The sequence below is a fragment of the Anticarsia gemmatalis genome, chromosome 11 (assembly GCF_050436995.1).
Source record: "Anticarsia gemmatalis isolate Benzon Research Colony breed Stoneville strain chromosome 11, ilAntGemm2 primary, whole genome shotgun sequence".
Lineage (NCBI taxonomy): Eukaryota > Metazoa > Arthropoda > Insecta > Lepidoptera > Erebidae > Anticarsia > Anticarsia gemmatalis.
In genome coordinates, this window is record NC_134755.1 from 2396161 (window position 1) to 2412339 (window position 16179).

The 16179-nt window shown below is 40.2% G+C and overlaps 2 protein-coding genes across 3 annotated transcripts; both read right to left on the reverse strand.

Annotated features, from left to right (window-relative positions):
- Positions 1-1244: 1244 nt before the first annotated feature.
- On the reverse strand, positions 1245-6524 carry LOC142976382 (ER membrane protein complex subunit 1-like; the record flags this gene model as incomplete). Its single annotated transcript, XM_076119682.1, has 2 exons — positions 1245-4233; positions 6410-6524. Coding segments are annotated over 2 exons (276 nt in total), but the record flags the coding sequence as incomplete, so codon positions are not given.
- On the reverse strand, positions 6518-15971 carry LOC142976381 (ER membrane protein complex subunit 1-like). 2 transcript variants are annotated; one of them, XM_076119679.1, is made up of 16 exons: positions 15815-15971; positions 15614-15729; positions 14970-15101; positions 14345-14543; positions 13345-13672; positions 12487-12679; positions 12051-12167; positions 11775-11789; positions 10999-11171; positions 10430-10576; positions 9875-10042; positions 9496-9600; positions 9011-9215; positions 8442-8594; positions 8018-8194; positions 6518-7815 (listed from the first exon to the last, which is right to left on the reverse strand). In XM_076119679.1, exons 1-16 carry the CDS (start codon positions 15955-15957, stop codon positions 7481-7483), a joined length of 2706 nt encoding a protein of 901 aa, XP_075975794.1. In that variant the 5' UTR covers positions 15958-15971; the 3' UTR covers positions 6518-7480. The 2 variants fall into 2 exon arrangements, with proteins under 2 accessions (XP_075975794.1, XP_075975796.1); XM_076119681.1 differs by lacking the exon at positions 11775-11789.
- Between the last annotated feature and the right edge of the window lie 208 nt (positions 15972-16179).

Consider the following 16179-nt stretch of genomic DNA (forward strand, 5'->3'; position numbering starts at 1 on the left):
ACCATGCAGTACAATGAGTTTTGGTCTTCATTTATTAACTTTAGAGTTAAACTGCTGGTTCAGGTCAGAAAAAAGGAGGTTTCCCATTGTCTTCTCTACCTTCAGAGCTTACCCTGTGGGTTGCAGCAACTTAAAGGCACTCAGATGTCGCAATCAACTGGTTTGTTGGTCGCAAATAACAGTTTCATCATGCAGTTAGACCGTTATGTGATAACCACTATGGGCGCGGTCCCACTATGTCGTAACGATTAATTTATCATTGGACGACTGTCGTCTCTAGCTGTTCCCATTAAAACGATTGTTTTTGTCGAATAAACTATTCCCATTGGATCGTTTTACGACTGTCGTGCTAGCCGTCCCCACTGTCACGACTATCTGTCGTCACGACATAGTGGGAACGCGCCCTATGCTGTAACTGCGTTGGTTTTATTTTTTAAAAAAATTGTGTTGGTTACATCCAAACAGCAACAACTGCACGACGGCTATAATATTGATTTCTAATCATTGTCAACTGAGATACAAAATACGTTTATTGAACTAGCCGTTTGATCACAACGCACATAAATTAATAATTACGATGATTGAATCTACTTAAGCACTAATAACTCAGTCTAAACGTGTTTATTGATTAATATCTCAAATGATTTATACTAACCTGCTACTAATATATTGATGATAAACATGCAATTTATCAAGTTAAGTGTGACTTAAATTTAATATCGAATGCACGTTTTGTATAATTACTTCGAAATTAAAGGCGAGCCCACAAGGCTATTGTATTTGATTGTAGGGTATAATCAATCACAATTACCAACGAAATGTCTAAAATGAAAACGCACTTTTGCTTGTCTTTGAATTACACAAGGTAACAATAACAAGCAATACATAACTGATGCGGGTAGTTAAGTACCTAGGGTCAAACATGCTAGAAGTAGGTTATAAAACATTGAACGCTAACAGGCCTTCAAGTGTTATCTAGTACCTAAATATATTTTATTTTAAGGTTTATATAAAACTTAAAAGGAAGTTTGTAAGGGTCGTACCAAGTGGCGTTCTTTAGTCCCTGCCTATTCATATAGAAAAGCGTGATTTCATGTATGTGTGTATGTCATCAAAATTGGGTGTATCATCAAATATCGGAGCAATCAGTCAACGGCAGGGGGGGTTAAATTCCAAATACTAAGTATAGACCACAAACAAACAGGGCCACTAGCTAAATAAAACCGTTTCATAAAACAAACAAGTGGCAGTAATTATCAACTTTATTTTTTACAAAACTCATTGGTCACAGAAAACAAATACCCATATTTAATTACAGTACATATTTATATATTATACTTATGTATTGCAACCACTCTCACATTTAACTCAGTCTAATAAGTCACTGCTCAATTATATGATATCGATAACATCGCAAATTTTGGTCTTAAAAATCACCTTTTTCAATTAAATAATGAAAATAACGTACCCCGGATTTCTATTGTCAATTATTCTCTCATTAAAGACATTAAAAGAAAAGTTCTTCCATTGAAAAAAAATCCAATAATTCCTTACGTTTTAGCATAGTTTAACAAGGATGCAAGATTTATATAGAGCCATTTTCCAAAGACTTATTACAATTTAAACATTCTCCATACATTTATCGCCTCAAGGTGACTTTGTTAAACATGGTAATTGCTTACTTTTTAGACAGCTTGACTCTTTCCTAGCACACATTATTTTCTACAGTGATTTTTAAGGTGTATCGTGATGTGTACATTACCCTCACAATGACAATAAATTCATCCACACCTCTATAATTAAATAATGAAATGGTAACAATCCGATATAAATAGGAAATAATTGGTCTAAATTATCATGATTACAATTCAAATAACTTACTTTTTGTTATAATTTTGTTAATTTTTAGTACCTTTACAATGAGGAATTAATGCGAATTGGTCTTATGCTAGTTAATGCTTACTTATTATTGTAGTGGAGAAGTGAAACTGCTTTAACGTAATATGAGATTTCAGTAGCGGAGTTAGGATCGACAGGTCACTGACCTCTTTCTCAAAACGTGTTCCCAAATCAGACTCAAGGGTTAGGTTGATTTGTGTATCAGTAGTTATCAACTCAAAACACGTGACTAAATATAAAGGTATATGTTAAAATGTCCGCCACTGATCTCATTATTATAAATTTGAATTATTTCGTGTATCTACGAGTGTGGTTGCAAAGACGTCTGTCACTGAATAAAACCACCATTAAATAACAAAGTAACTTCATAAACATAATGACGGTAAAACTTTAACCTTACCTGCTAATTAACAACTCTTTGTGTGAGCAAATACTTTTAAAACAAAAAATCCTTGCTTACCATTAAACATTTTTCTATATTTTCCATCTAGCAACATTGAAATAGTGTTGCCAAATAATCATGCACACAGATAAATAATAACATTAGCTGTTTCTATGATATTACTTTGAAGTACTTATTTAAGTTTTTGTTTTTAATGAAGTATAAATAAATTATTTTTCATATAAAATAATACTTCTTTTCACAGAGGGTTCTTTCCGAAACAAACCGATAACAATATTTTTATTGTGAGTTTATAAATTATGAATGACTATGGAAAAAATGCATTACATATATTCAGTTGAAATATTTAAATGCTATATGAACTGTTCAGTCACCTTACATAAGAGATGATTCGAAACAGTTTATTACCAGGTGACAAGTGGAATGGTTGTTATATAAATAAAATGAATCGTATAATACAAACCACCCTTAAATAAATAATATTTCTAAATTGCACTAGCTAAATTTTACAATAAATATCTACGCAGTTATATGTGAAACTTTACTTACTTACTTCATTCCTTAGAGAAAACATATTGGTTTTTAAACATTTGGATTAGTTGACAGTTGTTTTATACATTTCCTGTCTCTTTAACTATCGGTAGCACGATTCTCTACAGTCGTTACTTTCTAGTATCATTTAAAATGTACGGAACAATTAGTTCCTACGGCGCCCGCTAGAGGCGCTGATCAGATTTTCACACAAAATTTTTCGATAGTAGCCGGAATTGAGCTATAGATATATCCATAAGCCGTGCCCTTAAAAATAGTATAATATACATACAGTATATTTTTATACGAAGGACATTCCTGTTATAAAACTGTTATTCGAAGGACATTTAAAAACATCTTATTTAAACTATCCGAAGCCCACATTGAACTGCATAGATGACATATTTATTTGAACAAATTTGATCATATTATTGATCCAGAAATATCATTTTACTATAGATATGATATTATACACTCAATTGTAAAACCTTCATACACTATACTTATAACAGAATTTTGATCATAAATATCCAAACTTAGCGTTAGTATTGCTTTAATATTTTTTATTGCCGTTTCAAATATTATCAAATATACTTGCGGAACAAAATACCGTTCAATAGCATTGTATTGGGCACTCGTATTATTTACTCATAACATAGTCATTTTGGTCTCTACAATTGAGTGTATGCAAAACAATATATTACTTTATGTATATTTACTGTGTATGTATGTATCCATATGTGAACACTCACTATGCACGATCACGACTCTATTTTTATTTATTTAAATGTCCATTAAAATAATAGAATTTGGACTGTGTCGGCGAATGTGGCAGTTGAATTCCCAATCGATATATTAGAGATATATTGACGAATAATCGATTTTTAACAGAGTTATATTTTAGCGATACTTAACTAGAGTTGTGACTGATCATGGCACGGTTTTAGAAAATACAAGACAACGTTTGATATGAAATACATAAGCATTTGGAACAACAATGTTAGAGAATCCGATAAATTCAATTTCATAACAGTTAGGAATCAACTTTCAAAACTTCAGAATAATGTTGTTCTATCTTTTTCTAAAAACGTTAAAAAGAGCGAGACAGCACGTCGTTATCATATACAGATTGATATTCTACAACTCCTAAGGCATTCCAAACTTACCTCAGACATGAAGTGATTACACGTAATACGCACGCAACACAGTCCAAAGTTGGTAAGTATTTGTCTAGCAACATCACTTCCACGCAAGTTTGAGCATCTTCCTGGAGGCGAAGTACTTGGTGCTGTAGGTGGCGACTATGAGCGCGGCCAGCACGATCGTGATCAGATAGTAGTCGAAGTCGTCCTTCAACAAGTCGAATGTTTTTGATGGAGCTACGCGCGTGTAGAACAGATCTGTTGAAAAAGTAATTCATATTAGACTATTGCATACATAATATTTCGAACTACGTAACCGCTTCGAGTGCTTAGGTGAGTGCGTAGATGTGGATGATTATAGCAACAGGCTCGTGGAAACTGTCCAGATGACTGGGTCCAAGTTCTTTAAGACCCAGCATCCAAAAAGAACTAAAAAACTCTCAGACCCTACCCTACAGCTCATGGAAGAACGACGTAGGATGGTTCTGCAGTCCTCCGGTGACGTGACAGTCTGCCGGCGGCTCAACCGACAGATCTCAAAGTCCCTGAAACGCGATATACGCCAATTCAACACCAAATGTGTTGAAGAGGCTATTGAGCGAAACAGGGGCTCTAAGGTGTTTACCAGGGATCTGTCCATTGGGCAAAGCCGGCTGACCAAACTGAAGACCGAGGACGGCAGGATCATATCTTCCGGAGCTGAGCTCATGGGTGAGGTAGAGAAGTTCTACGGACAGTTATACACGTCCACACGATCACCTGTTTGCAGTGCGGCAACAGATCCAAGAGCCGCACTAACCCGACACTATACCGAAGATATCCCGGACATCGACCTGCGCGAGATTAGTATGGCTCTCAGACAGCTCAAGAACAACAAGGCTCCAGGTGATGACGGAATAACAGCAGAGCTTCTAAAAGCGGGCGGACAGCCGATATTAGAAGCTCTCCGAAAACTGTTTAATTCTGTCATCCACGAGGGTACCACGCCTAAGGCATGGCACAGGAGCGTGGTGGTGCTGTTCTTTAAAAAGGGCGATAAAGCTCTTTTGAAGAACTATAGGCCCATCTCGCTCCTGAGTCACGTCTACAAGCTGTTCTCGAGAGTTATTACGAATCGTCTCGCTAACAGGTTCGATGACTTCCAGCCTCACGAACAAGCCGGTTTCCGAAAAGGCTTTAGTACCATAGACCACATACATACGCTGCGGCAGGTTATACAGAAGTCCGAGGAGTATAACCGGCCCCTATGTTTAGCGTTTGTGGACTATGAGAAAGCCTTCGATTCGATCGAGACCTGGGCAGTGCTACAGTCTCTCCAGAGGTGCCAAATTGACTATCGGTACATCGAAGTGTTGAAGTGCTTATGCGAAAACGCCACCATGTCAGTCCGCCTTCAAGACCAGAACTCGAAACCTATCCAGCTGCGGCGTGGCGTGAGACAGGGAGATGTAATATCTCCGAAACTGTTCACCGCTGCACTGGAAGACGTCTTCAAGCTTCTGGATTGGAGAGGACTCGGCATCAACGTCAATGGCGAGTATTTGACTCACCTTCGATTTGCCGACGATATCGTAGTCATGGCTGAGACCATGGAAGACCTAGGCGCAATGCTCGATGACCTCAGTAGCGTATCCCAACAAGTGGGTCTCAAAATGAACATGGACAAGACAAAAATCATGTCGAACCACCATGTCAGACCCACCCCTGTCAAGATCGGCGACGCTACACTCGAAGTTGTTGACGATTACGTCTACCTAGGACAAACTGTCCAGTTAGGTAGGTCCAACTTCGAGAAAGAGGTCACTCGTCGAATCCAACTCGGCTGGGCAGCGTTCGGGAGGCTCCGACACATCTTCTCGTCCGAATTACCGCAGTGTCTCAAGACGAAAGTCTTTGACCAGTGTGTGTTGCCAGTGATGACCTATGGCGGTGAAACGTGGTCGCTCACTATGGGCCTTATCAGAAGGCTCAAAGTCACCCAGAGGGCAATGGAGAGGGCTATGCTCGGAGTTTCCCTGCGAGATCGAATCAGAAATGAGGAGATCCGCAGGAGAACCAAAGTAACCGATATAGCCCTAAGAGTTGCGAACCTCAAGTGGCAGTGGGCAGGGCACATAGCTCGCAGAACCGACGGCCGTTGGGGCAGAAAGGTTCTTGAGTGGCGACCACGAACCGGGAAACGTAGTGTTGGCAGGCCCCCCACAAGATGGACCGACGACCTGGTAAGGGTTGCCGGAGTCCGATGGATGAGGGCGGCCCAGGACCGGTCCTATTGGCGCTCGATGGGGGAGGCCTTTGTCCAGCAGTGGACGATTCCCGGCTGAGATGATGATGCTGATACATAATATTTAATTATTTTTTAGTTTTGGTACAAGTTTGTACGCAGGCCACGGTGCGGTTGTAGTTGTGTAGTTGTGTAGTGTAGTACAGTTACCTAGTCCGGTGACGAGCACGAGGCTGGTGGACTCCAGGCCGGAGGGCGCGGTGTGTATGCGGCGCGCGCGGGCCACGGTGCGGTTGTAGTTGTGTAGTTGTGTAGTGTAGTACAGTTACCTAGTCCGGTGACGAGCACGAGGCTGGTGGACTCCAGGCCGGAGGGCGCGGTGTGTATGCGGCGCGCGCGGGCCACGGTGCGGTTGTAGTTGTGTAGTTGTGTAGTGTAGTACAGTTACCTAGTCCGGTGACGAGCACGAGGCTGGTGGACTCCAGGCCGGAGGGCGCGGTGTGTATGCGGCGCGCGCGGGCCACGGTGCGGTTGTAGTTGTGTAGTTGTGTAGTGTAGTACAGTTACCTAGTCCGGTGACGAGCACGAGGCTGGTGGACTCCAGGCCGGAGGGCGCGGTGTGTATGCGGCGCGCGCGGGCCACGGTGCGGTTGTAGTTGTGTAGTTGTGTAGTGTAGTACAGTTACCTAGTCCGGTGACGAGCACGAGGCTGGTGGACTCCAGGCCGGAGGGCGCGGTGTGTATGCGGCGCGCGCGGGCCACGGTGCGGTTGTAGTTGTGTAGTTGTGTAGTGTAGTACAGTTACCTAGTCCGGTGACGAGCACGAGGCTGGTGGACTCCAGGCCGGAGGGCGCGGTGTGTATGCGGCGCGCGCGGGCCACGGTGCGGTTGTAGTTGTGTAGTTGTGTAGTGTAGTACAGTTACCTAGTCCGGTGACGAGCACGAGGCTGGTGGACTCCAGGCCGGAGGGCGCGGTGTGTATGCGGCGCGCGCGGGCCACGGTGCGGTTGTAGTTGTGTAGTTGTGTAGTGTAGTACAGTTACCTAGTCCGGTGACGAGCACGAGGCTGGTGGACTCCAGGCCGGAGGGCGCGGTGTGTATGCGGCGCGCGCGGGCCACGGTGCGGTTGTAGTTGTGTAGTTGTGTAGTGTAGTACAGTTACCTAGTCCGGTGACGAGCACGAGGCTGGTGGACTCCAGGCCGGAGGGCGCGGTGTGTATGCGGCGCGCGCGGGCCACGGTGCGGTTGTAGTTGTGTAGTTGTGTAGTGTAGTACAGTTACCTAGTCCGGTGACGAGCACGAGGCTGGTGGACTCCAGGCCGGAGGGCGCGGTGTGTATGCGGCGCGCGCGGGCCACGGTGCGGTTGTAGTTGTGTAGTTGTGTAGTGTAGTACAGTTACCTAGTCCGGTGACGAGCACGAGGCTGGTGGACTCCAGGCCGGAGGGCGCGGTGTGTATGCGGCGCGCGCGGGCCACGGTGCGGTTGTAGTTGAGCGCGGCGTCGTGCGGCAGCGGCACGTCGGGGGCGGCGCTCGGGGCTTCGCCCTCCGCACCCCAGCGCCGCGCCTCCAGGTACAGCCACGGCACCTCAACCACCGCACCCGACGTCAGCGCCACTGAACCATATAAACATCATGTTAGACAAGTGAATCTGAATAGCAGCAAGTCACAAGTCGTACAGCGCGTCGCTCCCCAACACTCGCACGTACAGCCCCGCACTGTGCGCACACCACGCGCACGTATCTTCGACAGCAGTCATCAGACATCAGCGCCCTGCCCGGTATAAGGTAACAGCTACAAGTAGTGAGAGCTACGTACGCAGCACGTGCTTGTCGGTGAGCGAGCGCTCGGTGGTGGTGGTGGCGGCGGCGCTGGGCGACGCGGGCAGCACGTAGGCGTGGCGCCACACGCTGGGCGCCCGCCACGCTTCTAGCGAGCTGAACGCCGCGCCCGCACCTAGCCAGCGTTGCTTGCCCTCGTACAGCTCCATCGTCGCTGCACATACATCATAATAACGTCAATAATTACGTAACATTTACAGTCAATGGAAACGTGTTTCACTAGAACTTGAACTACAAACTTGAAATAGAAAAACAAGAGTTTCAAAATTGTTTTAAAAAAATAACAATTTAGTCTGTCTTTTGGGACTTAATACATTCCAAATATTTAAAAAAGAAAGTTACAAAGTTAGATATTAAGTTAAACACAAAATTTTCTTAATAAAGTACGTCAAGCGACTCACCGATCTCAGTTCGTCGATGTTTATCATTGTAGTACAGGTACGCGACGTAATGTTCCGTGTGTACAGCCAGCGGTAGGGCGCGGGCGCGGCGGTGCGCCTGTGCCGCCACTACGGCGCCTGACGCTGCGTCCAGACATGTCGCTACTACCACATCTATGTGAGAGAATCATAAACAACATTTAAGCGGAATAAGAACAGTTTTGTACTGAATACTAATATAATAAAAATGAAAACAAACTTCAAAAATTCAATATTAATTTTGAAAACACTTAATATACACTTCTAACCGCATTTTACGCATAGAATGTGTTAATCATCAATCTCTGTCAGTACACTGACCAGTGACCTTAATTATAGTTTTAACCTCAAAATAAGACCAATTTTGAATGCATCTTTTAGTCAGATCTTGGCTCCCAACGAAATCTATATCCCTTCAACGAAATCTACTGGCCGATATGACCTTCCGACCCAATTAACATCGGTTTTGATCACAGTATTTTCCATAGAAATCGCAGCTTACAATCGATTAATCCTTCGGCATGATAAGCCTGATATTATATATTATGTACCTTTGTGCAGCGCGTCGGGTCCCTCGGTGACGAAGAGCACGAGGTTGGGGTTGATGTACTTGTACAGCACGGAGCGGTCCGGCAGCACGCGGCCCGGCGAGTGCACGCGCTCCCCGCGCCCGCGCCGCGCGGTGCTGACGATGCGGTGCCCCGCGCCCGGGCCCCCGCCCAGGTGGGTCACCCACGTCTTCTGCGCTACTACTGACTGTTGGACAAGAGATTTATTAAGTTTATATAGAAGCGAGGTTCTCGAAACAAAAATAAATAAAAAATGGTAGAGATGATGATCCCAACCCACACATGGTTAGCATTGTGGACTCCAGGCCTAACCCCTCCCTCATTACGGGTGGAGACTCTTGCCCAGGAGTGGGACATTAATGGGTTAAAATTATGATAAGTATATTAAACAGAAGCGAGGTAGTCGTAAACAAAAACAAAATGGTAATTATGATATAAGCAACATAAAGGGCAATTATTAGCGTTACCTTTCCATCGTATATGATAGCGTATCCTTGCACGGTAGCCGTGTTCCTCTCGGCCACGTAAATAAACATGTTCTCGACTAGCGGCGCCGCTGATCCTGGCAAGATCTAGAACAATAAATATACACAACATTAACTATTAGAACAAAATTAATATTACAAAAAAGTACCATAACGTAATACTACTGGACGCTCATTTTGGCAAATAATAATGTACATATCATATGTCGAATTTTCTTCAAATTGAGTTCCGTAAAGATGGAAAATCTGGCTTTAACAACTCAACATTATACAATATACAGTGTTGTTACGAGACTTTACAAATAGCTTACTTTGTTTTTCAAACTAGAACACCATATTAAACTGTGGTTTAGTTCCTCACCTGTACATTTTCATCCTTGTCCAGTAGAATAAGAGCATGTAGCTTCTCATTGTCGTGTTTGTGTAACAGTGCGACCTGTAGCAACTGTGTGTCTAGGTGCAGCAGGCGCTCGCCGATCAACGCGCCCGTGATGGGGTTCAAACTTATGATCAGACCGTTGCCTGTCTCCTGGGAAATAAAATATACATGATATAATATATGTAGAAATATAAAAATTACTATGTTGTGTTATTAAATAAATTACTTACTTACCTACTTAAGAAAAAATAATTATAAGTAGAAACGATTTACATTCAAGACCACAGATTTTAACCCTAATCATTTTCAATTGTAAAATGCAAATATGAAAATGTAATGGGATGATAAAGGTCTTAAAAACGCACAAGTTACAATGACTACGATTTTTTTACTCTTTCCTCACCAGATATTATTCAAAATGTATTTATAGGTACAATGCTAAAATCATTTACAAAACTGATTGTCCTAGCACCTCTTTTTGTACCACTAAAATGCATAAGACACCAGTTTTCAAAGTGTCTCGGTATGATTCCTCACCTCATGTTTCCCCACGATGGTGAGGTAAGCATCATGTGGAGGATGTCTCGCGGACCGTCTCGTGAACAGCACGGCGCCTTCAGAGTCCAGGTTGGGCTCGTAGTACTGCCACAACAGCGCGCCTGATAGATTGTCCATGCCGAAGATCTACACGAGAAAACACAATCATTACTATAGTTAAATTTTGATAACATTTTGAACATTCATTTCATGTTTAAAATGCTATCTCACTGTCTTACATTTTTAAGAGATGGATCCATGTGTTTATTTTTGTTACGGTAAATGGATGATGTACAAAATTTTGATATAACTTTAACAAAAGTAGACTATATTATCACATAATTAACTACTTAAGTAGTTGAAACACATGGCTAGATTTCTAGTTTGTATATAATGACACTGAGGTGTAGTAGAGTATGTTTCATATCTAATTGCATCTCACCACAATCAAATCAATATTTTTTGCATGAAACAGTACCTAAATGAGATCAGTGGATACTTTTTACTGATTTTATTTAATTTGCGATGTTAATAATTAACTGATGTTCTAATAATACTGAACGACATACCTTGCCAACATCAGTAACAAGTACAATAATCTTATGCAGTCCGAAGTAGTCTCTCACGAGCGGCGAGGTAGTATCTTCTTGTAACACTTCTCCCTTCTGTATAGTCTGTATCAATGTCTGTAGCTGTTGGAACTGCGTGTGCAGACGACGGGAGAACGCCGCCCAAATAGAACCTGAATATAACAGAGTATTAGAACTATTGAACAAGTTATATGGAAATACTATACTTAACTAATACTTGTTTTGATAAGCTTTGATAAATAGTCTATTACATGATTATAATAATAGAAAAATATTACAAACATGGCACTCATGAATGGATATATAGGATGTAATAATGAATTAGAAGTCAATGAGAAACAAGGGTTTGTTTATTAACTTATTGACTACCAAATTACAATTTAAAACCACACTGTGGCTTGCATTGATCTTTATACATTCTGGCTTGGAAGGGTGGTAAACCCCCTCTAAGCCAGAATGTATAACATTTCCATTATCAATGTGTTTTCTGTCTTGTAAGAATAGCAGTCAATGAGTTAATAATCCATAAATGTCTAAGATGCGGAAATGGTACAAAAATAAGATTCAATCTAGTCCAACACAGTCTAATAATATATCAGGCAGGTCTTTGTAAAAGGTGAATATTTAACTTCACAGCATTCCATTTACTCAAACAGTCAAACTAGACAATTTAGAAAAAAATGCACAAAATGCAGGGCAAGGACCTCTGTATTTGCAAACACCACACAATCAATCCTACATGATATCATACTTACTATACATCTTGGCAGCTAAAAACAAGAAATTTGGATGTCAGTTCTTTTGTAATATAATAACACAAATATAAATATGGTCAATGTATGGCATAAATAAAGTTAAAAATGTAAGATCACCAATTTTAATACCAGAGATATATAAAATATAAATAAACTAAGATGTACGAATAGAATATGTGAATTGTTAATCAATAAATAAATAAAGAAAATGTTCAACAATTTACGAATCAACGTAGAAATCCTACAATCGTTGAAAGAACAATAAGATGTTATTACCTTCTTTCTGGTCGAACTCAGATTCGATAGCAGCGTCCAGGTCTGAGACAGGCAGTTCAACGAACTCCACTGCCACTACGTTGGCGAGTGCTTCCTCACGGGACCATAAGACGCGACCTGTAAATTATCCCATTATTGTTACTCTGCACTTTATTTTAATTTTCTTTGGTATATAAGCTAACACGATGAAAAATAATGGCTCAGGTTTGGTTACGTACGTTACGTAGCTAGCAAACCGAAACAGTAGTTAGTATATTTTGCTTAGCAGCTAGCATTTTAGGTAAAATATTCGACTAAAATACTAATTAGGCTATAAGACGGTCAGACAGAAACAAACGAATCGCGTTATCCTAAAATTGAAAGTAACGTAGAAATATAAGACATTCATAGTGCTTGAAAGAAGACCAACAAGACCGAAATAAAAGTATTCTCTCACCATCTTGCTGCAGTAGATGCGAGGAGTCATCGGCAGCGGTGACGAGTATCCTGCAGGCGAGCAGCTCCCGTGCCGAGCGCGAGCACAGCGCGGCCGACAGCTCGGGCTCCGGCACGCGCGCCGCGCGCGACGACCAGCGCAGCTCCTTCACCTCCGCGCCCGATGACACCACGTGCGCCGATACCGAGAACCCCTGCCACAAGCATAGTACAATATTTAAAAAATAAATAAGTAAGTTGGTATTTTTGGTTTGAACTTCATTTAATTCAAACTCACTCCCTTGAAGAAGCATAGAATAGCATTACATGGCCGTAAAATGTTATGGGAGCAAAATATGGATGTTATTATATTTGGTACTAGTAATATTTCCGACCTCAACTTTATTGGCGTGTAAAATTTCCTGGAGTAAAAGGTATCATATGTCTTAATCCAGGTTATATATAATTACATATTATTATGTGTTCTTTCAAAATTATTTTAATATTACTGGCATAAAACTGAAAGTATGTAATGAAGGTCAATATCCTTAGACTTGATATTAACATAGAGGTCAGTATCCTTTAAGATATTTTGCTATGCCAAGGTATGTCAATAAGGATAAATATTATTTATAATATTTTCCGCAACTATACCCCAACATCTATCTATCCAAGTGATAACTGGTAATTGAAATAACTTGTACAGTTGTTATGATATCAATGCAAATGTGAAGGGCTGACTTACACATTCATAGCTTAAACAGCTGAACTTACGTCGAAGTTTCATATAATTATACTAATATGCCTGGGATCAAACACAGACACAGTAAGGGATGCCATAGAAAGCTCTGCAGGCCAGCCAATTACTCATTATACTTACATTATCACTCCAAGCTTGCAACACTAGCGGACCACTAGCACTATCAATCACGGTCACACTGGCAGAAGGATCAGCAACACCAGTCTTCAGCAGTTCAAACTGATTATTCTTTATAACAACGATCTTTCTATCATCAACCGTAAAGCCAGGTATAACACTGTTGCCATCAAGAGGGCTCAGGCTTCCATCGCTCATGGTCAATGCTGTGTAGTCTGATAACGGTTTACTTATAAGTAGAACAGCATCTGATGTCACGTCTAGTGAGAGGAGTAGTTTGCTGCCCGGTTCACCTGATACGCAAGTGTAGTACGGTGCTGAGAGTATGCAACTGAAAAGATAAAGGAAGAATAGTTACAAAAGGAATTTATAACTAAGTTTTGAGATACACCCAGAGCATAATATATTTGTGGGATGAGCATGAGTATTGTTCTGAACCTGGTTGTGTAAATCTATTAAAGTATGCATTTAGAAGTATACAATTATACTTTGTTTGCAATCACTGTGTATGAGTTCTCCAATGATATTTATTTATTAAAATGTATAGTGTCAGATTGGTCCATGATTGTGTTTTAGTTGTCCAATGAATTTTATTGTCAGGTTGATCTGTAAAATCCAGTTTCGAATTTTAATACAGAGACAATGCAAAACTTTGAGATGTTAATATGTACTGTAAATACTGAAAACTAGGCCAGTGTCAATAAGAACTATAATAAGATTATTTGATATCAAAAAGCAAATAAAGATATAAGTTTTTATATGGCTTCAATAATATCTTGAATGAAACATAAATTGAAGCTCTGGGAACACCAATGGTATATAACAGAAATATTTTAAGGAACTACTTGGCAAATAAGTGAGACTTATAATTTTGTCCCATCTCTTTTTATTGGCTCTACCTTACATACTAGAGGTAAATCAACTGTATCTGTATCACATATAAATTTTAATTGAATGAAAAATCAGTTTTATTTCTTCAAAAGCAGTCAGGAAGTGGTCTTACCCATCATTGCACCATGGTGCTGGCAGCTTAGCTGAAGAGCCTTTGTTCTGTCCCGTGAATAGATTGTACATAGTAACTTCAATGTGAGAGCCGAACACAGGGACCATGTGTACCAGCATGTTGTTCTGCACCCACCACTCTGAGAAGTCCACATGATCCTCGTTCTGTAGGGTCAGTGACCATTCCCATAGGAGAACACCTAGAAATGGAAATAAATGCTGATTCAATTGCTTATGAGGGATTGTTTATCATGAAACAAGGTCTTGCTTACTTGAGCAATGAAACACTTCCTCTGTTAATGAAAAACAAGCAACACAACAGAATGCAGAAAACTAACAATATCTACAGATTTAAACAAAGCAGCATTTTTGTTTTTGTGTTTGATTCCTAAAATGTTGGTTTACTATGTAATTATTTTAAGCAATACAATAATATCTTATATTTACACTGTTGTAAAGAGGTGGAGGACCCCATCATGATGCAGGAAGTTTCAATTTAACCATCATTTCAGAGGATATAACAAACAGATACTTTAATTTCACAATATCTAAATATGAGTTATAAATACAACAACAGAAAAGCAGCAGTTGAAGTAGCAATGAATATAAAGTATACTATATATTACCTGTAGCAGAGTCCCATCCTCTCACCAAGTAAGGGTTTGAGCCAGACACGGTCACCACTTTCTCTGTGACGTGGAGCAGCTGAATGTTGCCCGTCGAGGCACTCTCGAACACGTGACGCCATACTACTTGACCTGATAAAGATAGTGATCAAATGATTATTTGTCTCTTATACATTGTATGTTATTTAGTAAACAATACAGTTTGGTTACACTTTCAATATTGTTTTACTGCTAATTATAAGTAATTAGTGTTAAAAAATGCTGCTGAAAGCTCATGTAATATTGAGATTCTTATTATATTAAATAGTTAATGATTTTCTTATAATGTTTGACTAATTGACACCCTGTTGTATAGAATTACACATCAGTTGAATTGATTAAGACTTCTTTCTTCCCTCAGCCTAGAAACTTGTTCAATCTCACTTATTATTCAAAACATTGTACGTAATAATATTATCAAATCATGAATTGCATTTTTGTTCATGAAGAAGACATAACTGTTTCCAATCAGAGTCTCTGAATTATTGAGTTTCTAATCAGCCACGGTTAATTAAATTAGTCGATTAATGAAAAATTATATATGTACATGAGAGTAACGCCGGCTTGTCAATTAATAGCGGATATAGACAATAAAATCAATTTACCAGTCTTCAAGTGTAGTGCGGCCAAAACATTCTCTTCCGTGGCTACAATTATCTTCTTAGCGGTAGACACCGTGTCAAATTGGGAAAACTTGATCCTTCCCACGTATGTTTGACGCCTGAAAATTATAATTTCATTAAAAATTCAGTCAACTCAGGGCCTACAATGACATACAAGCACTATAACCTATAATATCAACTTACCAGTCGAATTTGCCTATCTGATCCTCGTAAATGCATACTGATAAATTGATTAAACTAAAGAATACAATAAACCAGTTTATACTGTTTAAACATTTCAATAAACCCAAAAAATTGGGTTTTATACTATTTGACAGCACCCCCATTTCTGAGTGACTGAAAACTCAATGTTGCTATATATTAATGAGCTCTTCATAATAGAACTGTAATACCAGTTTCATAAAAGTTAAGAATGTTTAAAAATTTGCATTTGCACTAGTTAATGCTTAAACTAATTTATACAATAAGAATTGTATTTCTGTTCATTGATGAAACTAAAAAACGTAATCAGTATTTTTTTATTGACAACTTAGACGCGTTTCTTTACG

Bases quoted from the DNA above. Each gene is read 5' to 3' on its own strand.
- LOC142976381 (XM_076119679.1), bottom strand. From the start codon at position 15,957: ATGGGGGTGCTGTCAAATAGTATAAAACCCAATTTTTTGGGTTTATTG. The intron at 15,730-15,814 runs GTAAGTTGATAT...TATAATTTTCAG, and splicing joins CAGATAGGCAAATTCGACTG to GCGTCAAACATACGTGGGAA. The intron at 9,601-9,874 runs GTGAGGAACTAA...TTATTGTTCTAG, and splicing joins ACAAGGATGAAAATGTACAG to ATCTTGCCAGGATCAGCGGC.